Source organism: Cydia amplana, chromosome 16 (genome assembly GCF_948474715.1).
Source record: "Cydia amplana chromosome 16, ilCydAmpl1.1, whole genome shotgun sequence".
NCBI classification, from domain to species: Eukaryota; Metazoa; Arthropoda; class Insecta; order Lepidoptera; family Tortricidae; genus Cydia; species Cydia amplana.
In genome coordinates this window covers 3,194,185-3,221,982 of record NC_086084.1, presented here as the reverse complement: position 1 = coordinate 3,221,982, position 27,798 = coordinate 3,194,185, and the positions used below count along the sequence as shown (strand labels likewise).

The window sequence follows — 27,798 nt, the reverse complement described above, 5'->3', positions numbered from 1 at the left end:
TCAGTAAGAAGCAGGAAAACTATACTCATCCTTTTCTTTTGGGTGCCAGTACTAGTGTAAGACAAAGATAGTATGATTCTCTCTATGTTTGAAATGACACAGTCCTTTGACAAACTATAGTTGTAATTAAAAAAAATTGTTTACAGGCATGTAAATATAAATAATTTAATAATATAAAATCGATAAAAATTCTTTCGAGTTTTGTGTCCACCGCGTAAAAAGTAGTACAAATAAAACTGAACGCATCCATAAGATTACTCCAAATTATTTTTGCTGAAGTCTAGCAACACAGTTCCCTCCAAGCAGAAATGTCAAAATGGCGTCAACGCAGGACGCTTGGTATATATCTTTACTTGGTTTAGCAGAACATTTCCGAACATCAAATCCTCCTGACATAAAAAGTTGTATTCAGTGCCTACAAGCTGTATTTAATTTTAAACCGCCTCAAAGGGTCGAGGCCCGAACTCATTTACAACTTGGAAATATCCTTTTGACACACACTAAAAACATCGACTTGGCGAGGACGCATTTAGAGCAGAGTGTAAGTATATTTAGGGACAATTCCAGTGATAAATCGTGTACATAGTGAATGATATCATGTACCGTTGTGGTGTATAACCTTAATGTTATTTCGTCATATTTTTTTGTGTGACAAGTTTCTCATAGGATGTAAACAATGGTGTATAAGTGGGTCATTAATGTGTTTTGGTTGCAGTGGTGCCTCTCTCAGACTATCAATGGGTTCGATGACGTCAAGTTTGAGGCGGCGAGTGTGCTGGCTGAGCTGTTTGAGCAGCAGGGCCAACCAACTCACTCCAAACCTATCCTTCGCAAAGCGATTGAGTTATCACAACACAGTGTTTACTGGCATTGCAGGCTAATATTCCAACTGGCAGTAAGTATTGTAAACAAGTAAATATAGTATTCTACTTGATACCAAGTGAATTTATGGACTTGTATCATAATATTGATCTTCTCGAGTTGTTGTTGCGCATCACCTATGTTGAAAATTTTGTTGAATATACTTGAATTAAATATAATTGTTAGCGTCTGATTTGATATGTTATATATATTGATTGGTTACATTGAATAAAATTTCTACATATTTACAATCTATCTACTAATTGATTTAAAACTGAGTTTAAAAAAATAGATTAAATCCTACTTAAGTATCGAAAAGAAAAGTCTTTTAAATTTGATCTTGCCTTGAGCCTATAATATCGCTAAATGCGATTGAATCTATCAGTTCATCATGTCTCAAATTGATTAAACATACAAATTATAAACTAAAATAAACCTAAGAATGAGTAAAACTAACTTAACAAATAAAATATTACCCCGCCCCACTCTAATTGTGTCCCGGATCAAATGTGCCAAAAATACTGGCGGCATTACCCCGCTGAATGGCCAGTGATATATGTTGTCTCATCAATTTGTTATGAATAGAATCACTTTTGCATTCATACCTTCCTTATCTATTAGAGAAGAACAGTATTATGTAGATATTGTAGATGCTCTATGGTTTGAAGGGTTTGTTTCCCTTTTCATTTATTATTTATTTAAAACTTGATTGTTAAAAACATGAGTATAAGAAGACAAAAGGAAACAGAAATTGTCTGTAGCAATTTACTTGAAAGCAATCTGTTATTGTAGCAAATCCACGCAACGGAAAGAGAGTATGAAGTGGCCAGTAGTCTCCTGGGAGTGGGAGTGGACTACGCCCAGATCTCCAATGCAGCGTACACAAGGGTACTCTTCCTGCTCAGTAGGGTAATGGTAAGTCCATCTGGTTATTCATTTCGAAACTAGAATTTAATGTACTGAAAAAACCTACATAAAGAAAATTTTAACTTTTTTTATTTAATTGTTAAGAAATTTGGTTTACATCAGCAGAAACATTTTCTAAATTGTACCCCTTTTACTATTAGGAAGTATGATTTTACCCCTAATTTAAATTGTTTTTAAGCAATTAAGACAAGCAAATACTAATAAATTTTAGCTTACAACTCTGTTTCAACTAAATTCCATCATTTCCGTGGAATGGTTGTTTTAACTAGAGATGCCACGAATACTCGGCAACTATTCGGTATTCGGCCTATTCGGCCACTTTGCCGAATATTCGGTATTCAGCCGAATGTTGCCTACTATTCAGCCGAATACCGAATATCTGTTGCACCTACCGAAAAAGCAAAATTACACATAAAAATTATCAAAAACTAGGTATATTTAATATTTAAAATGTATTCTTGGAAAGTAGTCAAATACGAAGGCACGTTTTAGAGCATTTGTTGATTCCAAAATATTTAATGATATAATAGAGAGCTTTTCAGTCGAGTACCGTGTTTAGGCAACAAAGCTTGCTGAGTTGCCTAAGTAAAGGTACGAGATTGAAAAGCTTGATTATATCACTATTGTATACAATACTTTTTTTACGAGTCAACAAAAAAAATACTTAAAACTAGTAGAAGAATCATATTGAATATTATAGTTGACTAAACTGTATCGAAATAAATATTATAGTTTAGTTGGGGTCCCATAGTGAAAAAAGTATGCGATTTCACTTTGGTATACGAAGTCTTAATTCAAGCATTGCACGTGCTTTGTTGACGAACAGTTTTCATAATAATTGTGACTAAAAATGTTCGTATATCATGCCGAGTATTCGGTCGCCGAATATTCGGTATTCGGCCGAAAGGGGGGCCGAATATTCGTATTCAGTATTCGGCCAAATTCACTATTCGGGGCATCTTTAGTTTTAACCCTATATAGTATATACGAATGGTTTATTTATTTATTTAAACTTTATTGCACAAAAGAATAACTTAATGTACAAAAGGCGAACTTAATGCCATGAGGCATTCTCTACCAGTCAACCTTAAGGCCAAGCAGTAAATATTGTAGGCAGTGCATTAGAAAACCAAAAGAGAACTTATCTAGAAACAAAATATATACAATGTACATATTGTACATACATATATATATCACATGATTCTTTAATAAATATGGCATTATAGCATTTAAAACATAACTTTTGACATAAGGCTCCAAAAAAGAGATTATCCAAAAAAACTTATATGGTTTGATGTGATGCTGCCCCACTATCAATATTAATATCTTAGGGTGGTATTCCACCTGTCCAATTTCTTTGTCCAATGTGTGTTTTGTCTCACATTTTGCATGAGAGAGAGAGTGAGGCGCCATGAGATTGGACAAACATATTGGACAGATGGAATACCACCCTTAGATAAAACTTTTTTAATGCCAGTTTTCCAAAGTCATTCTCACATTTGTTTTTTCCAGCTGCTGCTAATAGATAAGAAAATCCAAGAAGTTTTACCGCTGCTGAACCAGGCGGGCCACCTAGTAGACTCCTGGACGGGAAGTCCACACCAGAAGGAGTACCTCAAAGTCTTCTTCTTGGTATTACAAGTAAGCATAACAAAGTCTAATTTATTTTTATCGGACTTCAAAAACAGATGAGGTGATCTATTCAACCATTTTTTTTGGAATGATACCTCAAGTACTGAATTCAAATATGCTGCCATTTCCAAGCAAAAAATCCCACTTTGTCGCTTGCCATAACAATGCTTTGACAGGTTATTTGTATAAAGATACAAGCAAATCTCATTCTTATGGTAAGCGACAATAACTAACTACACCCAAGACAAGACAAGTCAAGTCTCACCCAAGACAGTAATTTTTCCATTTTTAAATTTATTCTAAGCTTAATAACTAACTAGTCTGACTGTATATCTTTTGTGCAATAATTTTAGCATTCACGTTTATTTATTTATTTATTTATTTATTATTTATATTGTCTAATACACTAGCAGCTGAAAGCTGATGCGTGTATATCACTGCACTTGTTTTTTTAACGATTAATGTTTGTTTTTAGGTATGCCACTACCTAATGGCTGGGCAGGTTAAGAGTGTGAAGCCCTGCTTGAAACAGCTACAGCAAAGCATTCAGACAATCATGGCCCCGGCGTGGCCTGATGATGACAGTGAGTACATAGTTATTTATTTTGCTTAAAATGGGATGACGTCATAATTAAAGTAACGGGGGCCAACTGGATATGGGAGTCCCAAGACCGCATAAAATGGAAAAAGCTGGAAGAGGCTTATACCTCCTAAGAGGGTTCTGGTGAAATTTAGGTTTAATCATAGGTTAAGTTACAAATACTTTATAATTTATGTAATGATAACCAGAAATAAAAGGCTTTTATGTTATGGTATAGAAGTCAGTCTGTATTACATCACGACCACACATTTTTACATAAAACTGTAAACTATGGTTTAACTAATTGATTGAAATTCGTGAACATCTCAAAACGAACATAGTATTGAATAATTTTACGGTTTAGACTCACTTGTTTTAAATCACTCGCGCGACATGTTTCGGAGAGTACGCGATACACGGCCGTCGTGAACGCTGCTCGCACTGTTAGTGCTTGAGAAAGGAGACCTAGGCTCTCCGAAACATGTCGCGCGAGTGACATAAAACAAGTGAGTCTAAACCGTAAAATTATTCAATGTTAGTATGTCTCACAATTGTAAATTCGATTACGAACATAGTACTTATGTTGTTGCTAAAAGTTATATACTTTTTGTTTTAGCGGTATGCGGTACCGCGCCAGGCGAATCATTCGTATGGCTGTCGCGGCAGCAGCTATATGTGCTAGTGTACTTAGTGACAGTGATGCACTCAGCGCAGGCTGGATACATGGACAAGGCACACAAGTACACGGAGAAGGCACTGGCACAGATTGACAAGTTGACTGGTATGTCTTTGTTTATGTTGGTCTTTGGCTAAATGTGCAGGTAGCTGTATGCGGTACTGCGCTAAGCGAGTTAATCAAGCTGTCGTGACAGTAGTTATACGTGCTGGTGTATTTAGTGACAGTGATGCACTCAGCGCAGGCTGGATACATGGACAAGGCACACAAGTACACGGAGAAGGCACTGGCACAGATTGACAAGTTGACTGGTATGTCTTTGTTTATGTTGGTCTTTGGCTAAATGTGCAGGTAGCTGTATGCGGTACTGCGCTAAGCGAGTTAATCAAGCTGTCGTGACAGTAGTTATACGTGCTGGTGTATTTAGTGACAGTGATGCACTCAGCGCAGGCTGGATACATGGACAAGGCACACAAGTACACGGAGAAGGCACTGGCACAGATCGACAAGTTGACTGGTATGTCTTTGTTTATGTTGGTCTTTGGCTAAATGTGCCGGTAGCTGTATGCGGTACGCAGGCGAGTCACTCAGGGTGACGCGACAGTAGTTATACATATATGTCTCATTGAAAGCTTCGTCACATTGCAGCGGAGTGTGATAAGAATGGAGCGAGAGCGCGGCGCGGCGGCGAGAGAGAGAGAGAGAGAGTAGAGACGGACGGGGGAAGGCGGGGCGTCGGCGGGACGTACGCGCGACGTATACTTCGTTCCGCTCACGCTTTTAGCGTTTATATTTACCTAAATATATTTTTAGGGTTCCGTACCCAAAGGGTAAAAACGGGACTCCGCTGTCCATCCGTCTGTCACCGGGCTGTATCTCACGAACCGTGATAGCTAGACAGTTGAAATTTTCACAGATGATGTATTTCTGTTGCCGCTATAACAACAAATACTAAAAACAGAATAAAATAAAGATTTAAGTGGGGCTCCCATACAACAAACGTGATTTTTGACCGAAGTTAAGCAACGTCGGGCGGGGTCAGTACTTGGATGGGTGACCGTTTTTTTGCTTGTTTTGCTCTATTTTTTGTTGATGCGGAACTCTCCGTGCGCGAGTCCGACTCGCACTTGGCCGGTTTTTGACCGAAGTTAAGCAACGTCTGGCGGGGTCAGTACTTGGATTCGTGACCGTTTTTTTGCTTGTTTTTTTTTTATTTTTTATTTATTTAGAAACAAACAGTCTCGTATTGCTACATTGGATACAATAGCATTTGGTAATATTGTAGACTTACAGTTTCCTTAATTGGATTATATAAACCTGAACATTAAAATATGAAAATACATAAGAATTATGAATTATCTATATAAATCAAACATACTTAAACGGTGTATTAATGAACAGTGCCAGAAAACTTGAAAGTTAACAATTATTTTTTTGCTTGTTTTGCTCTATTTTTCGTTGATGGTGCGGAACCCTCCGTGCGCGAGTCCGACTCGCACTCGGCCGGTTTTTTTTATAGAATGTCTTTGTGTGTGCCTACAGCGAGCGGCTGCACGGAGTCGGTGACGCTGGTGGGCGCGCGCAGCGGCGCGGCGCTGGCGTGGCGGCTGCGCATGGCGCTGGTGGAGCACGCGGCGCTGTGCCGGCTGGTGTGCGGCGGCAAGGCGCACGCGCTGCACGAGATCGCGCGCGCCGCGCACCTGCTCACCGTCGCGCCCACCGGTAACATCCCCCCCCCCACTCTACACCTACAGCGAGCGGCTGCACGGAGTCGGTGACGCTGGTGGGCGCGCGCAGCGGCGCGGCGCTGGCGTGGCGGCTGCGCATGGCGCTGGTGGAGCACGCGGCGCTGTGCCGGCTGGTGTGCGGCGGCAAGGCGCACGCGCTGCACGAGATCGCGCGCGCCGCGCACCTGCTCACCGTCGCGCCCACCGGTAACATCCCCCCCCCCACTCTACACCTACAGCGAGCGGCTGCACGGAGTCGGTGACGCTGGTGGGCGCGCGCAGCGGCGCGGCGCTGGCGTGGCGGCTGCGCATGGCGCTGGTGGAGCACGCGGCGCTGTGCCGGCTGGTGTGCGGCGGCAAGGCGCACGCGCTGCACGAGATCGCGCGCGCCGCGCACCTGCTCACCGTCGCGCCCACCGGTAACATCCCCCCCCCCACTCTACACCTACAGCGAGCGGCTGCACGGAGTCGGTGACGCTGGTGGGCGCGCGCAGCGGCGCGGCGCTGGCGTGGCGGCTGCGCATGGCGCTGGTGGAGCACGCGGCGCTGTGCCGGCTGGTGTGCGGCGGCAAGGCGCACGCGCTGCACGAGATCGCGCGCGCCGCGCACCTGCTCACCGTCGCGCCCACCGGTAACATCCCCCCCCCCACTCTACACCTACAGCGAGCGGCTGCACGGAGTCGGTGACGCTGGTGGGCGCGCGCAGCGGCGCGGCGCTGGCGTGGCGGCTGCGCATGGCGCTGGTGGAGCACGCGGCGCTGTGCCGGCTGGTGTGCGGCGGCAAGGCGCACGCGCTGCACGAGATCGCGCGCGCCGCGCACCTGCTCACCGTCGCGCCCACCGGTAACATCCCCCCCCCCACTCTACACCTACAGCGAGCGGCTGCACGGAGTCGGTGACGCTGGTGGGCGCGCGCAGCGGCGCGGCGCTGGCGTGGCGGCTGCGCATGGCGCTGGTGGAGCACGCGGCGCTGTGCCGGCTGGTGTGCGGCGGCAAGGCGCACGCGCTGCACGAGATCGCGCGCGCCGCGCACCTGCTCACCGTCGCGCCCACCGGTAACATCCCCCCCCCCACTCTACACCTACAGCGAGCGGCTGCACGGAGTCGGTGACGCTGGTGGGCGCGCGCAGCGGCGCGGCGCTGGCGTGGCGGCTGCGCATGGCGCTGGTGGAGCACGCGGCGCTGTGCCGGCTGGTGTGCGGCGGCAAGGCGCACGCGCTGCACGAGATCGCGCGCGCCGCGCACCTGCTCACCGTCGCGCCCACCGGTAACATCCCCCCCCCCACTCTACACCTACAGCGAGCGGCTGCACGGAGTCGGTGACGCTGGTGGGCGCGCGCAGCGGCGCGGCGCTGGCGTGGCGGCTGCGCATGGCGCTGGTGGAGCACGCGGCGCTGTGCCGGCTGGTGTGCGGCGGCAAGGCGCACGCGCTGCACGAGATCGCGCGCGCCGCGCACCTGCTCACCGTCGCGCCCACCGGTAACATCCCCCCCCCCACTCTACACCTACAGCGAGCGGCTGCACGGAGTCGGTGACGCTGGTGGGCGCGCGCAGCGGCGCGGCGCTGGCGTGGCGGCTGCGCATGGCGCTGGTGGAGCACGCGGCGCTGTGCCGGCTGGTGTGCGGCGGCAAGGCGCACGCGCTGCACGAGATCGCGCGCGCCGCGCACCTGCTCACCGTCGCGCCCACCGGTAACATCCCCCCCCCCACTCTACACCTACAGCGAGCGGCTGCACGGAGTCGGTGACGCTGGTGGGCGCGCGCAGCGGCGCGGCGCTGGCGTGGCGGCTGCGCATGGCGCTGGTGGAGCACGCGGCGCTGTGCCGGCTGGTGTGCGGCGGCAAGGCGCACGCGCTGCACGAGATCGCGCGCGCCGCGCACCTGCTCACCGTCGCGCCCACCGGTAACATCCCCCCCCCCACTCTACACCTACAGCGAGCGGCTGCACGGAGTCGGTGACGCTGGTGGGCGCGCGCAGCGGCGCGGCGCTGGCGTGGCGGCTGCGCATGGCGCTGGTGGAGCACGCGGCGCTGTGCCGGCTGGTGTGCGGCGGCAAGGCGCACGCGCTGCACGAGATCGCGCGCGCCGCGCACCTGCTCACCGTCGCGCCCACCGGTAACATCCCCCCCCCCACTCTACACCTACAGCGAGCGGCTGCACGGAGTCGGTGACGCTGGTGGGCGCGCGCAGCGGCGCGGCGCTGGCGTGGCGGCTGCGCATGGCGCTGGTGGAGCACGCGGCGCTGTGCCGGCTGGTGTGCGGCGGCAAGGCGCACGCGCTGCACGAGATCGCGCGCGCCGCGCACCTGCTCACCGTCGCGCCCACCGGTAACATCCCCCCCCCCACTCTACACCTACAGCGAGCGGCTGCACGGAGTCGGTGACGCTGGTGGGCGCGCGCAGCGGCGCGGCGCTGGCGTGGCGGCTGCGCATGGCGCTGGTGGAGCACGCGGCGCTGTGCCGGCTGGTGTGCGGCGGCAAGGCGCACGCGCTGCACGAGATCGCGCGCGCCGCGCACCTGCTCACCGTCGCGCCCACCGGTAACATCCCCCCCCCCACTCTACACCTACAGCGAGCGGCTGCACGGAGTCGGTGACGCTGGTGGGCGCGCGCAGCGGCGCGGCGCTGGCGTGGCGGCTGCGCATGGCGCTGGTGGAGCACGCGGCGCTGTGCCGGCTGGTGTGCGGCGGCAAGGCGCACGCGCTGCACGAGATCGCGCGCGCCGCGCACCTGCTCACCGTCGCGCCCACCGGTAACATCCCCCCCCCCACTCTACACCTACAGCGAGCGGCTGCACGGAGTCGGTGACGCTGGTGGGCGCGCGCAGCGGCGCGGCGCTGGCGTGGCGGCTGCGCATGGCGCTGGTGGAGCACGCGGCGCTGTGCCGGCTGGTGTGCGGCGGCAAGGCGCACGCGCTGCACGAGATCGCGCGCGCCGCGCACCTGCTCACCGTCGCGCCCACCGGTAACATCCCCCCCCCCACTCTACACCTACAGCGAGCGGCTGCACGGAGTCGGTGACGCTGGTGGGCGCGCGCAGCGGCGCGGCGCTGGCGTGGCGGCTGCGCATGGCGCTGGTGGAGCACGCGGCGCTGTGCCGGCTGGTGTGCGGCGGCAAGGCGCACGCGCTGCACGAGATCGCGCGCGCCGCGCACCTGCTCACCGTCGCGCCCACCGGTAACATCCCCCCCCCCACTCTACACCTACAGCGAGCGGCTGCACGGAGTCGGTGACGCTGGTGGGCGCGCGCAGCGGCGCGGCGCTGGCGTGGCGGCTGCGCATGGCGCTGGTGGAGCACGCGGCGCTGTGCCGGCTGGTGTGCGGCGGCAAGGCGCACGCGCTGCACGAGATCGCGCGCGCCGCGCACCTGCTCACCGTCGCGCCCACCGGTAACATCCCCCCCCCCACTCTACACCTACAGCGAGCGGCTGCACGGAGTCGGTGACGCTGGTGGGCGCGCGCAGCGGCGCGGCGCTGGCGTGGCGGCTGCGCATGGCGCTGGTGGAGCACGCGGCGCTGTGCCGGCTGGTGTGCGGCGGCAAGGCGCACGCGCTGCACGAGATCGCGCGCGCCGCGCACCTGCTCACCGTCGCGCCCACCGGTAACATCCCCCCCCCCACTCTACACCTACAGCGAGCGGCTGCACGGAGTCGGTGACGCTGGTGGGCGCGCGCAGCGGCGCGGCGCTGGCGTGGCGGCTGCGCATGGCGCTGGTGGAGCACGCGGCGCTGTGCCGGCTGGTGTGCGGCGGCAAGGCGCACGCGCTGCACGAGATCGCGCGCGCCGCGCACCTGCTCACCGTCGCGCCCACCGGTAACATCCCCCCCCCCACTCTACACCTACAGCGAGCGGCTGCACGGAGTCGGTGACGCTGGTGGGCGCGCGCAGCGGCGCGGCGCTGGCGTGGCGGCTGCGCATGGCGCTGGTGGAGCACGCGGCGCTGTGCCGGCTGGTGTGCGGCGGCAAGGCGCACGCGCTGCACGAGATCGCGCGCGCCGCGCACCTGCTCACCGTCGCGCCCACCGGTAACATCCCCCCCCCCACTCTACACCTACAGCGAGCGGCTGCACGGAGTCGGTGACGCTGGTGGGCGCGCGCAGCGGCGCGGCGCTGGCGTGGCGGCTGCGCATGGCGCTGGTGGAGCACGCGGCGCTGTGCCGGCTGGTGTGCGGCGGCAAGGCGCACGCGCTGCACGAGATCGCGCGCGCCGCGCACCTGCTCACCGTCGCGCCCACCGGTAACATCCCCCCCCCCACTCTACACCTACAGCGAGCGGCTGCACGGAGTCGGTGACGCTGGTGGGCGCGCGCAGCGGCGCGGCGCTGGCGTGGCGGCTGCGCATGGCGCTGGTGGAGCACGCGGCGCTGTGCCGGCTGGTGTGCGGCGGCAAGGCGCACGCGCTGCACGAGATCGCGCGCGCCGCGCACCTGCTCACCGTCGCGCCCACCGGTAACATCCCCCCCCCCACTCTACACCTACAGCGAGCGGCTGCACGGAGTCGGTGACGCTGGTGGGCGCGCGCAGCGGCGCGGCGCTGGCGTGGCGGCTGCGCATGGCGCTGGTGGAGCACGCGGCGCTGTGCCGGCTGGTGTGCGGCGGCAAGGCGCACGCGCTGCACGAGATCGCGCGCGCCGCGCACCTGCTCACCGTCGCGCCCACCGGTAACATCCCCCCCCCCACTCTACACCTACAGCGAGCGGCTGCACGGAGTCGGTGACGCTGGTGGGCGCGCGCAGCGGCGCGGCGCTGGCGTGGCGGCTGCGCATGGCGCTGGTGGAGCACGCGGCGCTGTGCCGGCTGGTGTGCGGCGGCAAGGCGCACGCGCTGCACGAGATCGCGCGCGCCGCGCACCTGCTCACCGTCGCGCCCACCGGTAACATCCCCCCCCCCACTCTACACCTACAGCGAGCGGCTGCACGGAGTCGGTGACGCTGGTGGGCGCGCGCAGCGGCGCGGCGCTGGCGTGGCGGCTGCGCATGGCGCTGGTGGAGCACGCGGCGCTGTGCCGGCTGGTGTGCGGCGGCAAGGCGCACGCGCTGCACGAGATCGCGCGCGCCGCGCACCTGCTCACCGTCGCGCCCACCGGTAACATACACCCCCCCCCCCCCCCACTCTACCAGGGATGCGGATATTTGAAGACTCACATCCGCGGATGCGGATGTCAAGATTAGGTACTTAGAAAACGTCAAATATTAAATTTTTAGTATTTTTTTATAGAAAAAAACGAAACTCAGTATTTGAGCAAGAATATAGGTGCGTTATATTTAATAAACAATAACTTCGCCGACTTTTCTGGATCTAGACGATTTCGTTATAGGTAATGACGAAATTACCTAGCACTTACGCCGCCGCTAAGACGTTCCTGTACCGACTTGTTCGACATCCGCATCCGCATAAGCTCCGCATCGATTTTATGCGGATGCAGATGCGGATGTTGAAAATAATGCGGAAGTTCCGCGGTTGCGGATGCGGATGCGGATGTTCGCAACATCCCTGCACTCTACACCCACACCCACCAATCATAGAAGCCCGCGGAAGGAACCAAGAATTTATCACCAAAAAAAGCGGCCAAGTGCGACTCGGACTCGCCCATGAAGGGTTCCGTATTTAGGCGATTTATGACGTATAAAAAAAAACTACTTACTAGATCTCGTTCAAACCAATTTTCGGTGGAAGTTTACATGGTAATGTACATCATATATTTTTTTTAGTTTTATCATTCTCTTATTTTAGAAGTTACAGGGGGGACACACATTTTACCACCTTGGAAGTGTCTCGCGCAAACTATTCAGTTTAGAAAAAAAATGATATTAGAAACCTCAATATCATTTTTGAAGACCTATCCATAGATACCCCACACGTATGGGTTTGATGAAAAAAAAATTTTTGAGTTTCAGTTCGAAGTATGGGGAACCCCAAAAATTTATTGTTTTTTTTCTATTTTTGTGTGAAAATCTTAATGCGGTTCACAGAATACATCTACTTACCAAGTTTCAACAGTATAGTTCTTATAGTTTCGGAGAAAACTGGCTGTGACATACAGACGGACAGACAGACAGACATGACGAATCTATAAGGGTTCCGTTTTTTGCCATTTGGCTACGGAACCCTAAAAATGGTGGAGCCCGCGGTGTGATGCATACCTTCTGTATCGCCCACCAATAAGACGACCAACTACAGCTGAAGGCGCAAGCATTGCCCGCGGTACCTACTCACAGTGCCCCCCCCCCCCCCCCCAGTTACATACCTCCCAGGCCACCCACCCCCACTCTTCTCGCTTTATGATCCATCGATGATGTAAATCAGGGCTGCCGGAATCTCCAAACTACAGCCAACAGATGGAGCCTGTCCCGCGGGTTCAGTAGTCTGCAAAAATCATATTGCAGACTGCTGAATTACAACGTATTCAATCGATCGATCAAATGCCAGATTAAAGTCACATACGAGTTCTCGCATTCATCTAAATGAGCATAATGGCTCCTCTACACGATGGGCCAGCGCCGGCCACTCCAAGGGACGCATTTATGCGTTAGAGGGAGCAAGTGATATTGCTATCTCATTCTACCGCATGGCTGCGTCCCTTGGAGTGGCCGGCGCTGGCCCGTCGTGTAGAGGAGCCATTAGATTCCGGCCATGTCTTCATGCTAAGCACTACATCAAGTATAGCACTCTTATTTGGTACTAGCTTTTGCCCGCAACTTCGTCTGCGTGGAGATAGTAATTTGGGTAGCTTATTTTTACCCAATCTGCTTTTTATCAATTTCCCATACAAACTTCCACTCCCCTTTTCACCCCCTTAAAGGGTGATTTCTGGGATAAAAACTACCCTATGTCCTTCCCCGGGACTCAACCTATCTCCATAAGTGTGAAGAGGTAACAGACAGACACTTTCGCATTTATAATATTAGTATGGGTATATACTAGGGATGTACCGACTAGTCGGGAAAGCCGACTATTCGGCCTCATTTGTAGTCGGCGACTAGTCGGCAAAAATGGCCGATTAGTCGGCACTTTATAAGTGACAGAAAACAGGGCAAAAAGAAATAAACAGCAAATATTTACCATAAGCTTTTCACCAATTTTACCCAAATTCCTATTTAGAGTGCTTACGAAAACTTTTGAACAAATTATTGACAGTGGCTTCTTATGTCCGATTGCCTGGCTGTCGTATGAAATATAGCCTTAGGATTTATTTTTCATTTTTAGCGTCATTATAATATGATGAATAGCGCGACGAAAGGGGTAAAATGATTGTTTTCTAAGTGCATCTGAACCGAATTTAAACGTAAGTGACGTAACTAATGATCTGGCCGATTAGTCGACTAGTCGGCCAAATCAATAGTCGGTACATCACTAGTATATACCTACATATGAATTGTCACTGATAATTTGGTGCAAATTTAGTGTTTAGTCGGAGTCTTAACGACGTGAAATCACGATCTAGTGTGATGTCTAATGTTTATTGTGTCTTTTAGTTAACTAATATTGTGTTTTCCTTATACAGCGGCCAGTGCAGCAGCCCACACGCCACAACTGCACTGCCTACTCGGCCTATACGCCATGTCCATGAATTGTATGGAGGCGGCCGAGGCGCAGTTCCTCACCGCGATACACGTGAGTACTGTGGACCTTATGTCTTAGCAATGAGGTTTACGAAAATTGTAAATACACAAGACACACAGGACATTATTCCTTCAAGTTTGATAGTGTTTTAGTTACTTGAACTGTCTAAATGCGGCTTTATAGTTTATAGTGCTCTAGATAGTTTTTTGTAAACTGTCATTGTAAATTGTACCTTATTCTAATGAAAATACAATATATTTCTTAAAGACCACCCCTGCTATCAACCCAATAAAGCTTTTTGGTTAGATTTCACGGCACTTAACATTCTTTTCAATGTACTCATATATTGGTAATTTAATTTAAACCTTATTTCTATGAACACAAAGTCGAGTTTAGCTTGTTATTTTTAAATCGCTAATATTGGTGTTAACTTTCAGATGTCGCAAGAAAGAGATTTATGGATGTTCGCGAAACTTAACCTGGCCATTGTATACTTACGGGGGAGGCGGGACAACGACTTAGCACAGCTAATGGAACAGGTATCGTCATCTTTTTATAATTTTTCAGCTTGTACAGTCAGCAGCAGAAGTTGCTAAGCGGGCGAGGCGTTCATAATTTACCTTGACGCGCTCTTATTCTCTTAACAATAAAGTCGCGTCAAGATTATTTTGAACTATTGCGTCGACGTCAAAGATATGTTTACACTTCTGCACCTTATGCCTCTGTAATAAGGCGAAAAATGTAAACATATCTTTGACGTCGACTGTACATTGTCTGTCTAAACATTTATTTATTACTCAAATAAGTGCTTTACGCTGCAACTAATGCTGTGTGCATTACAGTAAAACCAATGCACTGTGAAACTACAAAACAAGAATACAAGAAAAACAAATTAAATGTTAGATTTGGGCGACGACATAACATCGTGGCTCCGTTGCGTCGTCTGACTTGGTGTAGGGTTCGGCAGGTTGCCCCGGAAACGCCGAAACACAACACCCTTCGGCCAGAAGTCCGCGCTTGCGATGGTGTCCTGCAGCGGAACGTGATATTCCACACCACACCACCACACCACCACCACACCACACACACACCCACCACACCACACCACCACACCCACCCACCTGTGGTAGGACCACAGTCTATAAAACAATACAGTCATTCGACGAAGCCGTCTTGACAGGGCAATCGGCGGGGTGCGAGGGGTGGGTCGCGTGCACCCGAGCTGCATACATCGCCATTGATAGTAGCTCGGTACTACTTACTGTAAGTGTAAGTCTTGGGCAGTTGTGTAAAAGTCTGTGACAACCCTACTGTGTTCTTGTGCGGTGTCGGCATTTACGCAAACATCAAAGGCGTCGGTCCACTGTTACTTTTTACACTGTGACCTTACCCCCTTATTCATCAAACTTATAATGTTTTTGTTAGATTTTGTCTCCTTCTTATACCGATAACAGCAAGCCAATTCAATACCATTTCAAATTTGAGACATTTGAATAAATATCATATCAGTTCCTGTTGCTTTACGAGCTTAATATTCTTTTACATAAATTATTTTACAGTACATATGGGGCGTAAAATAGCTGTCCAAGTCACAACTTTAAACACACATATCGTGGTGGTCGGTTTCCAAATGCACCGAGAGATGGCGCTGTCACCTGCGCAAACTAGCTAACGACTGTTTGCTTTAGAATATTAAGTGTGTAATTTTATATTTTGTTTGTGAGACTTGTTTTGGAAGAATATTATAATTGTTTATAGTACGAACGGCTTTAATTTCAAAAGGACCTAAGGTACAACCTTGTTCATGGTCCATACGAGCCGGATTTAGAGTTAGTAGTTCAGTGCGTGTGAGCAGAGCTACTCTTCGCATCGATCCCATAGTAGCAGTGGATTGCTGTTCGGAGGGATCGATTTGGCTGGCAGCAACAGCGACGCGACGGTGGCGCCATCTAGTGAGAGCCAAGCTGAAGACACTAGGAGGTGTGTTGCCAGGAGAGGAGGACAGCGGAGAGGGCGCAAGCAGCGCGTCACATCAGTTCAAGGTGGAAAGTTGGTTTAAGTGAAAAGTGCAAACCGTGAGTACATTTATATTATTTGGTACGAAAGTCAACCTTATTTCAAAGAAGTTCAAAACTTTAAAATCAGTGAAGTTCATCAAGAAAGTTAGACATTTTCAACCTTATAACCAAGGAGCTCTGGACTTTGTGCAAAATTAGACTAAAAATTAACTTGTAATATTTAGCTTCATTAATTTTAGGACTTAGAATAATTAGTGGAAAAACGAAGGTACGGGGAAGGTTTATGCGTCGTTGGACTAAAAGTAAATATGGCGATGTATAAAAATGTCTACTTGCATAAGTTCGTGCGTATATAATTTCGACGAAGTATAAAAATGTGCATCTGTATATTAGACCAAATACAAATATGTTGCGGCACTAGACTAAAAGTAAATATGGCGATGTATAAAAATGTCTACTTGCATAAGTTCGTGCGTATATAATTTCGACGAAGTATAAAAATGTGCATCTGTATATTAGACCAAATATATAGATAAAAGTTTGTCTGTTTAGAATTCAGCTTGTTTGTTGATCGCTTATCTATTAGCTTGTTCATATTTATTGAATATTATTCGTTTTAATTTAAGAACTAGATGTTACGAGGGGATGAATTTGTTCCGTATATGTATTATTATAATCCTGGACCTATGTAAAGAAAGTAGTCATTTTAATATTCCGACTTGATAAGACTTAGACATTTGTATACTTTGAAAGTAGTCATTTTATATTCCGACTTGATAAGACTTAAACATTTTGAAGTATTGGCTTTCTAATACTCGGACCAATTTTTATTTTATATCTAGACATTTTTATACATCGCCATATTTACTTTTAGTCCAACGACGCATAAACCACGGGGAATCCATGCCGGATTTAGGCTAAGTCCCAGAATTTCAAACACTTGTAATTTTTTACAAATTTTACCTCGGAAATTTTCTAAGTGTCAAGTTTGCACTTGTGTGAATTGGTTTAGTTTGTTTATGAAATAGTTGTTGCAACTTAAATTGTAATCATAATTTAGAAACATTGGAGATTTTATAGATCTGTTTAGTTTGTGGTTTCAACATGGAATCTTTGGTAAATTTTCAAATTGATTTGTCAAATCGTATAACTAAGGCGAGAAGTAATTTTAAAAAGTCCCCTAAGGAGCGTATAACTGAATATTATGTTGAAAGTAAGCTCGAGGCATTGGAACAGCTGTGGCAGGATTTTAGGCAGGGTCATAAAGAGCTACTGCAAACAGCTGATGCTACGCTCATAAGGTCTTTGAAGTATACAACCGATGATGTATATGAATTAACAGAAGAGCAGTATATGTCATACAAGTGTGATTTGAAACGCATTTTAACTGAATTCCAGTCTAATGTAAGTAAGATAAATATGAGTGCAAATGAAAATGTACATAAAAGGTCTTCTTTGGTCAAATTGCCTAAGATTAGCATTCCCACATTTTCAGGAAAATATACAGAGTGGCCCACTTTTCGGGATTTGTTTGTGTCAATGATACACAATAACACGGAGTTAGATAATGTACAAAGGCTGCAATATCTTAAGGGTTATTTGACCGGGGAAGCTGAGCAATTGATTCGGCACACACCCGTGTCAGACGCAAATTACGCTCAATGTTGGAAACAATTGGAGGAACGCTATAGTAATAAAAAATATATTTCGAACTGCATTTTGAAACGTCTGCTTAGTCAACGGAATATTACTACTGAGTCAGCAGGTTGCTTAAAGGAGTTGATGGATACGTCTTCCGATTGTTTAAATGCATTAAAAAATTTGGGTATAGATGTTTCGTCTTGGGACCTAATTTTGATTCATTTACTTTCACTTAAATTGGATGCCGAATCCAGAAAGCAGTGGGAGCTGAATGTTGCAACTAATGTGTCGTCGGATGCGTTGCCGACGTTTAAAGAATTTCAAACGTTTTTAACCAATAGATATCGAGCTTTGGAATTCATTGAACCAAAAAATGTATACAAGGCAACACCAGTCAGTTCAAAGGCTCCCAGTAATAAAGGTCACACAAAGGTGTTGCATGCGACAACCGTAGTAAAATTAAGTTGTGAATTTTGTGGCGAGGATCACAAATTATGCTTTTGTAAGAAATTTGCTAACCAGGATTATGAAAAGAGGCACGAGTTCGTGACCAATAATCGAATTTGTTATAACTGCTTAGGTAGTAATCACGGTGTTAGATTTTGCCAAAAAGCCACCAGTTGCAGAGTATGTCAGAAAAAACACCATTCCTTACTTCATCCAAAGGGTGTTCCAACGGGTAATTCAGGTAGTTCAGATCAATCGGTTGGAAGGGCAACTAACGGTCCGTCAGACGGAGGCTCCAGTCAGGCTTCAGATGAGACTACACCGGTAGTGACTTGTTTTGCGAAAGGTCAGGTAGAAAACCGAGTTTTGTTACCCACGGCAATCGTGAACGTTGAGTCCAAAACAGGTCAGTATCGGCCATTCAGAGCTTTGTTGGATCAGTGTTCACAGGCCTCTTTTGTAACAGAGGCCACAGTTCAAGGGTTGGGATTGCAGAAAACATATGCCAACCCTACAATTTCAGGATTAGGAGATGTTCCGAGGTCAGTGAAGTCAAAAGCAACAGTAACGTTAAAACTCCAGTCATTAACGGATCCGAACTTTAAGATGGAGGTAAAGTGTTTTGTTTTGACAAAAATTACCTCTTTACTTCCCGAGAAGCAAATATCGGTTCCGGATTGGATACAATTAAAGGACTTGTGTTTGGCGGATAAAAACTTTAACACACCCAATAAAATAGACCTCTTACTGAGTGCAGAAGTTTATAGCCAGATTTTACGGGAAGGTGTATTGAAAGGACCAGCCGGGTCCCCGGTAGTTCAGTGCACTGCCTTTGGCTGGATAGTGTCTGGATCTGTGCGCGCTGCAGGAGCAGACAATCAAATATCCGTTTTCCATACACAGGTGGAGGACAATGAAATAATAAAAAGATTTTGGGAATTGGAAAATGAGCCTTTATTGAGTACACAGATGTTAACAAAAGAAGAACAGAGGTGTGAAGACTTATTCTCAGCCACGACGCGTAGAGATGAAGATGGTAGGTACGTCGTGAAGTTGCCATTTCGCGATGAAGAGTCGACCTGCAACAATGGCAACTCTCGTGAGATAGCAATAAAAAGGTTAAAAGCACTAGAAAGAAAGTTCACAAAAGATAAGGTACTAAAAGAGAGATATACGGAAGTAATAAATGAATACTTACAGTTAGGTCATATGGTGCCTGTACCAAATCAAGAGATTAGTAAAGAAAGATCAGCTTACCTGCCACATCATGCAGTCGTCAGAGAGGATAAGATAACCACAAAGGTCAGGGTGGTCTTCGATGCATCCTGCAAAAATGAAGACGGCGTGTCATTGAATGATAACTTGATGGTTGGACCAACGTTGCAGCCAGACCTGCGTCATTTGATCATGAGTTGGAGGAAACATCCAGTATGTTTAATAGCGGACATCGTTAAGATGTACCGAATGGTGAGAGTGGCAGAAGAAGATTGCGATTTTCAACGCATAGTGTGGAGAAGTTCGCCGGAAAACGACATACGAGACTACAAACTACTCACTGTCACCTTCGGCACGGCTTCAGCGCCTTATTTAGCAGTCAGAAGTTTAAATCAAGTCGCCACAGATCATAAAGAAGAGTACCCAATGGCATCAGAGAAAGTCGCAAGGGATTTTTATATGGATGATCTTATGACGGGATGCCAGACCATAGAGGAGGGTACAAGATTATATCAGGAGATGAAGGCACTATTAAAAAAGGGTGGATTCATTCTACAAAAGTGGTCAAGTAACAAAGATGAATTACTACAGATAATCGATGACTCAGGAAATGGAGAACATAATAAACAGGACAAAGCTTTAGAATTTAAACAGGACAATATAGTAAAAATATTAGGACTCACCTGGAATAGAAGTCGCGATGAATTTCAGTACTCGGTGAAGCTGCCTCCGTTGTCTGCACCTGTAACAAAAAGAAAGATTATATCCGACGTTTCGCGGTTATTCGACCCCCTGGGGTGGATAGCTCCGTGCGTAATAAAAGCTAAGATATTCATACAGCGATTGTGGATAGCAGGGACAGGATGGGATGAGGAACCACCATCAAGCATCTTAGAAGATTGGTATACTTACCGCAATGAACTGGCTCAACTTACCAACTTCAGTATTCCACGGTGGATGTTCACAAGGGCAGATGACGTCGTCACTGAATTACATGGCTTCTCGGATGCATCCAATGTTGCCTATTCTGCGGTTGTTTATATGCGCGTTATAAACGCAAATTCAGATGTCCATGTCGTTCTAGTTAGCGCTAAAACCAGAGTGTCACCCGTTCGGCAAGTCAGCATTCCACGCTTGGAACTTTGTGGTGCTGCCCTGCTGACTAAACTGTTGGTTGAGGTAGCTGGGGTTTTAAATATTCCCAGGAACGATATAAAGGCTTGGACTGATTCCTCAGTGGTATTAGCATGGCTAAATAAACATCCAAGTAATTGGAAAACGTTTGTGGCGAACCGAATTTCGGAAATCCATTCCAAATTGGAATCCTCGCAGTGGTTTCATGTCTCCACGAAGGACAATCCAGCTGACTGTGCTTCGCGAGGAGTGCAGCCGTCGGAGCTTGCAGAGTTAGGGCTATGGAAATTCGGTCCTAAGTTTCTGTGGAACAAAGACATCGCATACAACAGGTTAAAGAACAATGAGACCAATCAAGAGCAATCTTTAAGAGTTCACATGGCTACGAGTGAGATAGAAGTGCCGATATTGGACAAATATTCTTCACTGCAAAGGCTGATTAGAGTGATAGCATTTTGCAGAAGGTTCGTTACGAAAAAAGAAATTATCAATAAAGGTCAAGAGCTTAAGCATTTAAACAAATGGGAACTCGATGAAGCGTTAGTGACTTGTATTAAATTAAGTCAAGTTACTGAATTCCAAGCCGAAATAAAAGAAATACATACATACGGACAGGTCACATCCAAATCGTCCAAGCTACTCAGCTTAAACCCTTTCATTGATGAGCAGGGATTACTTAGAGTGAATGGACGAATCACTAACTCACAAGAACCTCAAGGCTTCAAAGAACCGATAATCTTGCCACACAGATCACACCTTTCTGATTTGATAGTGGACGACGCTCACAGGAAAACGTTACACGGTGATGCAAAATTGATGCTAAACTTTATCCGATCAGCATACTGGATAATTGGAGTCAAAAATCTGGTGAAATGTCGTGTGCGCAAATGTGTGGTTTGTGTGCGGCACAAGGCTAAACTGCAGAATCAACTTATGGGCACTCTGCCGGCCGTTAGAGTTACACCCGCCAGAGCGTTTTTAAATAGTGGTGTAGACTATGCGGGGCCCATTATGCTCAGAACCTCTAAAGGCAGAGGTCATAAGGCTTTCAAAGGTTATGTAAGTTTATTCGTATGCATGGTTACAAAAGCCGTACATATTGAAGTGGTAAGCGATCTTACCTCCAGAGGGTTTTTAGAAGCGTTTAAACGCTTCGTCGCTAGACGCGGTCACTGTGCCAACCTGTACAGTGACAACGGAACTAATTTTATAGGCGCTTCAAAGGAGCTCAAAGAATTGTTCGATGCGGAGAAGTCGACAATGACCAAAGAAGTGGCAGACAGTCTAGCTGTCCGTGGCACTAATTGGCATTTTATCCCTCCCCGCGCACCCAATTTTGGCGGGCTATGGGAGGCAGGCATAAAATCGGTCAAATATCACGTCAAACGCGTAATTGGCGAAGCTACTCTGACATATGAAGAGATGAGCACTCTGCTTAGCCAAATAGAGGCGTGTCTGAACTCGCGTCCCTTGTCCATGTTGAGCAATGATCCAACAGAGGCCGCTCCTTTAACCCCAGGTCACTTCTTAATAGGGGAACCGCTCATGACGATCCCTGAGGCCAATTATGAAAACTGTAATTTAAGTACTTTAAAAAGATGGCAGATCACTCAAGAAATGTTACAGAATTTCTGGAGACGATGGTCAAATGAATATCTAACCCATCTCATGCATCGTTACAAGTGGGCCTTCAAGACCCCTGAACCGGAAATCGGGAACATAGTTTTGGTGAAGGAAGACGATTTACCTCCTAGTAAGTGGCTTTTTGGTAAAATCCTCACTAAATATCCTGGCTCAGATGGATTAACGAGAGTGGTATCTTTGAAATGTAAGAACTCCGTGATAAAACGCCCCACTTCTAAAATTTGTGTATTACCAGTAAGTGAATAAGTGTGCAATGCAATAATAATACTGTTAGATAGATAAACTAAGTTGTCATAGATGTAATAGCTGCTAATTGTGTCTAACAGTGAATACGAGTACATTGCTTAATACTATTAGTGTAAAGTGGCTAATGTTGCAATGGTGGACAGTCAGAAAGGACATTCGGTCCTTGGTGGGCGGTATGTCCAAGTCACAACTTTAAACACACATATCGTGGTGGTCGGTTTCCAAATGCACCGAGAGATGGCGCTGTCACCTGCGCAAACTAGCTAACGACTGTTTGCTTTAGAATATTAAGTGTGTAATTTTATATTTTGTTTGTGAGACTTGTTTTGGAAGAATATTATAATTGTTTATAGTACGAACGGCTTTAATTTCAAAAGGACCTAAGGTACAACCTTGTTCAATAGCACTTTTCGTATGTCGAAACTTTAAAGTGCCATATGTACTGTAAAACGTTGTTCGATACACGTGCGAATAGGTAATTCGCAATTCGTGTCGATTAAAACACTCCCTTCGGTCGTGTTTTAATTTATCGCCACTCGTTTCGAGTTTCATCTTTTTCGCACTTGTATCGAAAATAAAAAATAACTATTTCACCATGCATGAAATAAAGCACCAGAAGATCAATAGAGAAAAGTAGACAGCAGTTATTTTTAGACACAATTTCCATTTCAAAACGCGTATAAAACTATAAAGAGTAGGTAATTTGATTGTGACGTCAGCGTCACATCATCACGTCTAGTGTCTTCTAAAAAATCTTTTTGACAGTTCGAAAATAGCAACTGATTTGACTAGTAGTCAAATACTCTGTTGGTTTTAATCTCAGATAATTTGAACACGAATTGTTTTTATATAGGTCCGACCAGAGGCGTTGCCGGCCTACGCTCACGGGCTTCGAGCCGCCTCCTACTACGTACTAGGGCTGCAGGCCTTTTTTCAGGCGCGGTACAATGAGGCCAAGTGAGTATTTACTACTTAATTTTACATTTTACTATGTCGCCATCTAGTCGACAGTAGGCCAAAGGTTATGGCGCCATCACTTGAAAAGATTGCACCATACCTTTGGCCTACTGTCGAGTAGATAGTGTTAATTTCAATATTTAAAACTTTGACAATCCACCTCTATTTCAAATTCTCTTTGGTACAAACAAATCTTCGTGCCGTTGGTTTAAAAAAAATGTACTGCATTAAATGTGAGTAATTTAATACATTAATTCCCACCCAGATAAACAAGACCTCCGCGCCAGGCCACAAAAATTTCGTCATAAAGCTGTAGTACCAGGATCCCGACTATCGGGTCGTTCGGCCTGGGAACGAAATCATGAAATCAGGTTTTCGGCACTGAATGTGTTAACCACCAATTTCATTCAGTTGAGTTAGGTAGTCGGTATTTGATCCGTAAGAATTACCCTATTTGTTTTGCAGACGTTACCTCCGGGAGACCCTCAAGATGGCGAACGCGGAGGACCTGAACCGGCTGACGTCGTGCTCGCTCGTGCTGCTCGGGCACATCTTCCTGTCCATCAACAACTCGCGCGAGTCCATGAACATGGTCACGCCGGCCATGCAGCTCGCCAGCAAGATCCCCGACGTGCACGTGCAGCTCTGGGCCTCCGCCATACTCAAGGGTATCACTGTCTTACTACTGTCAGTCTACAGTCACCTGCAATAATATGTTACTCTTCGAACGCGGAGGACCTGAACCGGCTGACGTCGTGCTGCTCGGGCACATCTTCCTCTCCATCAACAACTCGCGCGAGTCCATGAACATGGTCACACCGGCCATGCAGCTCGCCAGCAAGATCCCCGACGTGCACGCGCAGCTCTGGGCCTCCGCCATACTCAAGGGTATCATTGTCTTACTACTGTTGTCTTGGCTTTTTGCTACGGCTCACTTAACCCCTTACCAAGCTGACATTTCAAAAATGACAAACGAATGTCAGTCTTACTCATCGAAAATAGAATACATGTTTGAAGTGCCGTATGTGGGAAGGGAAATATATATCCGTTAGCCTGGTAAAGGGTTAAGATCATGGGCCTCGTTTGGCAACATAACCGCGTATTGGCGCGTAAATCTAAATTCGAAAATCAATTACCTTTCTTTTGCTATAGTATATTTGGGCGACTGAGACGCAAATATAGACGAATTAATGAAGTGTGTTCGCTCTTTTGCACCAATGAGGTTGGCGTATGTGTTGCATTATGGTTTTTGTTGTGAGTTCACTATTGATTCGTCGTTTTTTACTGTCAAGGTCGCCATGTATAGATCTAAGTGTGTGTAAGTTACATTGCGGACCAATTCAGCCGACCGATCAAATGACGCAATGTAATGAAACTCGCATGCAAGTTCTCGCACCGTCTAAATGAGCCCTAATATATCCCTATCGTCACAGGGCGGACACGCCATACATCAAAAATGCATACATTTATATATGTGCGTGGCACGTCTGTACACGCGTCATTAAGTTTCTGACGGAATCCTGACGGAATCTCAGTAGAGCGACTTACGCACAACATTCATGTCGCGGCCTGTCGCGGGGCGAGGTAATCCGAATCGGGGCGGGGCGGTGCGTGTCCGTTCTTTATGATAATACTATTACTTATTCTGTGCTATCGTTTCAGATCTATACCGGCTCGCGGGCGACACGGAGCGCGAGAACGAGGCGTACCAGATGCACTGCAACTTCTCGCAGTCGCTGCTGAAGGACCACTTCCAGGCCACGCAGCTCCCGCAGCACGCGCTCGTGCACTGGACGCAGGGCCCGCCGCCCGCGCTGCCGCCGCCGCCCAACAACTCCAACCCCACGTAGGCCAGGTAAGGGACTACACACTGCAACTTCTCGCAGTCGCTGCTGAAGGACCACTTCCAGGCCACGCGATGATGAGATCAAGTAATAATGTAGAAGCGTAGCATTACTTACACCACTACATTATTTTTAAGTATAGGTTGCACATCATCCTGGCCTCGTCCGATAGAGGCGATGCCAGGACGACGTTGCAACTCCCTAAGTTGGTAGTTTTGATAAATGTCATGTCACTCCTCAGCGCCTCGCTGCGGACACATTCCATCAACACATGATGGACGTCTTCTATTTTATCACACTCAGATCAGTTTGGTGTTGCAGCAAGTTTCATCAGGTGCTTGAATTTGTTTGATGGAATGTGCCCGGAACGAAGCCAATCAATCAATCTTTGGGTAATATGGCTCCATCGATACTGTCGATGATTTCGCCAACGTCAAAGTGGATCCCACGTGGGATCGAATTAATATTATTTGTAATAAAATTCAGCCAGTGTACGGTATAAAAGTATAAAATTATGGCCTCTAGGGCTCTAGCCAGCCACGGTTAGAGGTAGAAATACCAAAATAAATGCTCTAGAGCACGACGTTGTTCGGTAGTTGGGTTCTCAGTTCTTGTAAGGCGATAGCTAGACTTTACAAGAACCCGCGTGGGCTACCCGGCGTTGACGCCAGAATGGTGGTTATACGTTTCATGATTATTTTTTCATTATCTGCACACTTCCACATTAGTTTACTGCATAATACGCTATCAATATTACACTTTAAACAATATTAATAAGCAAAAACAAAGAAATTAATCACGAGGCGATGTTACCAAAATGGCGGTCGACGAATAACCATCGGAACGAAGCCTAAGGAGTGATACTACCTGTTTCCTACTTAATTTTTTGTCAAACCATGGGACCTGAGGGGGCTGACATTGAATTGTTCTGTACCAAATTCCTTTAGTAAGCGAGCGCTCATCAAAGTATTCCTTCCAAATTTGTCTGCAACTAACCCTAACTTTACCTAGTACTGGGAGACAACGCAACCGAATACCGTCGGTTATTGTCGGTCGGTGGTTTCATACATAAATTCGATATAAATAACTCGATGGTTTACGAGGCGAAGTCTTCTTTGTTGTAAAATTTAAGCGGCAGCGCGTGTGACAGCCTCTGGCTTCTTGCACCGTCTGCGGTGCGCGGCGCGTAGGTATCAATCTGAGGTCGCGCGGAGAGTTCCATAGGCCTGACGCAGCTCCGGTAACCCGCGCTCGTGCTGTTTTTCTACGTCATGATTGGTAAATATCAATTGATATTTCGTGTATAAGCCCCAGCAAACTCAGTAGTACGAGCCGGACTGCGGCCATTAGATTGAATATGAAGACAGGGATGCAGTTATACGTAGTATGTCTAACGTATGGCGGCATCCCTGTCATCAGTTAGGTACTGAATTAACCCTTATGGCATGGCAGTTATAACATTCAACTCTATTGACATCTGTTCAAGTTCAAATTTAAACAAATAGTTTTTTATGACATGCACTAGAGGATTAAGTAAGGTGTGTGAAGCGTTTTACAGCTATGCCAATAAAGCTTCATAAACTTTTTATTGTTGTCAACAGGTAAAGTGACGGGGCAGCATACCTGTTGGGTAAGCCGGACCACAACCTGGTTATTTATATAAGGTGCTGAATGCTAAATTATCTCAAGTACGAAGGATTTGACTACTATGGACGCCTCTCCACTGCTCTTTATAGAAACAATATGCGTTTATCCTTTGAACGCCACGCCTATCGTCTGCGGCGTGTCATTGTGAACCTTGTCGGAATGCACGAAGGTTGATATTGGGCTGTCCTTGGCGGTTAAATAGTTTAAAGAAAACAACGCCTATTGGTATAAGACTCGATACACTCGAGAACTCTCGAGAAACTAGCGGCACTCGAGATTCCCTTCAAAATCTCGAAGCCGGTATAGACACATTCGCTACGCTTTAGGGCCTTCGAGTAGATCAGGTGACAACCAAAAATTACTATAATTCAGAACCATTGTGAACCGTATCAGCAATAATATAAGGTTGATTTCTGTTTATTTTGCAAAGTGAGTTTTGGTTGGCATCTGTGTAAGTCTCGAAGCTCGTATTTATTATTACCTGTTTATAAATGATATATGAATGCCATGCAGTGACGAGTATGTATTGAGAGAAAATAGAAAGAGACAAATAGTTGAAGAGTAACCAACTCATAGTAATCGGCTTAAGATGCGTAAAGCGTTGCAAAATATTCTAACAGCATATTTGACAGCTAAAGTAGATGACGCTCTACAGTAATATACATTATGCGATGAGCGATGACAACACATCGCAAAACGTATGGTCGCGTGTAATGCCATTTACTAATAGTAATTAGAATATTATTGTCATATGGCGATTATGCATCTCTTTCCATTTAATCCAATGTAAGAAAGACAGGTGGTGTGGTTGAAATTAATGGCTAGCGTGCTTCACTGAATTTTGATACTTTCATTCATCCAGTAAAAACAAATAGTCGATGAAAGTGTATATTCAAAGCCACTGGCCTTATGTACATAGAATTAGAATAATTTATCGCACATTTATTTAATAATACGCGACGCAAAAAAAGCTTCCACCTACATTCTGTATAAAAATGTAATATAAAAATAAACCGATGGTAGACTGAAGTTCATAAATAT

The 27,798-nt window shown here is 47.2% G+C and overlaps 1 protein-coding gene across 1 annotated transcript; it reads left to right on the top strand.

Moving 5' to 3' along the window:
- Positions 1–241: 241 nt before the first annotated feature.
- LOC134655433 (MAU2 chromatid cohesion factor homolog) lies at positions 242–26,763 on the top strand. The gene is made up of 13 exons (XM_063510902.1): positions 242–541; positions 716–895; positions 1,654–1,776; positions 3,301–3,429; positions 3,896–4,004; positions 4,617–4,781; positions 6,219–6,398; positions 13,906–14,015; positions 14,402–14,503; positions 23,163–23,266; positions 23,732–23,934; positions 24,929–25,121; positions 26,712–26,763. The coding sequence occupies exons 1-12, from the start codon at positions 317–319 to the stop codon at positions 25,114–25,116; spliced, it is 1,818 nt and encodes a 605-aa protein (XP_063366972.1). The 5' UTR covers positions 242–316; the 3' UTR covers positions 25,117–25,121; positions 26,712–26,763.
- The last annotated feature ends 1,035 nt before the right edge of the window (positions 26,764–27,798 follow it).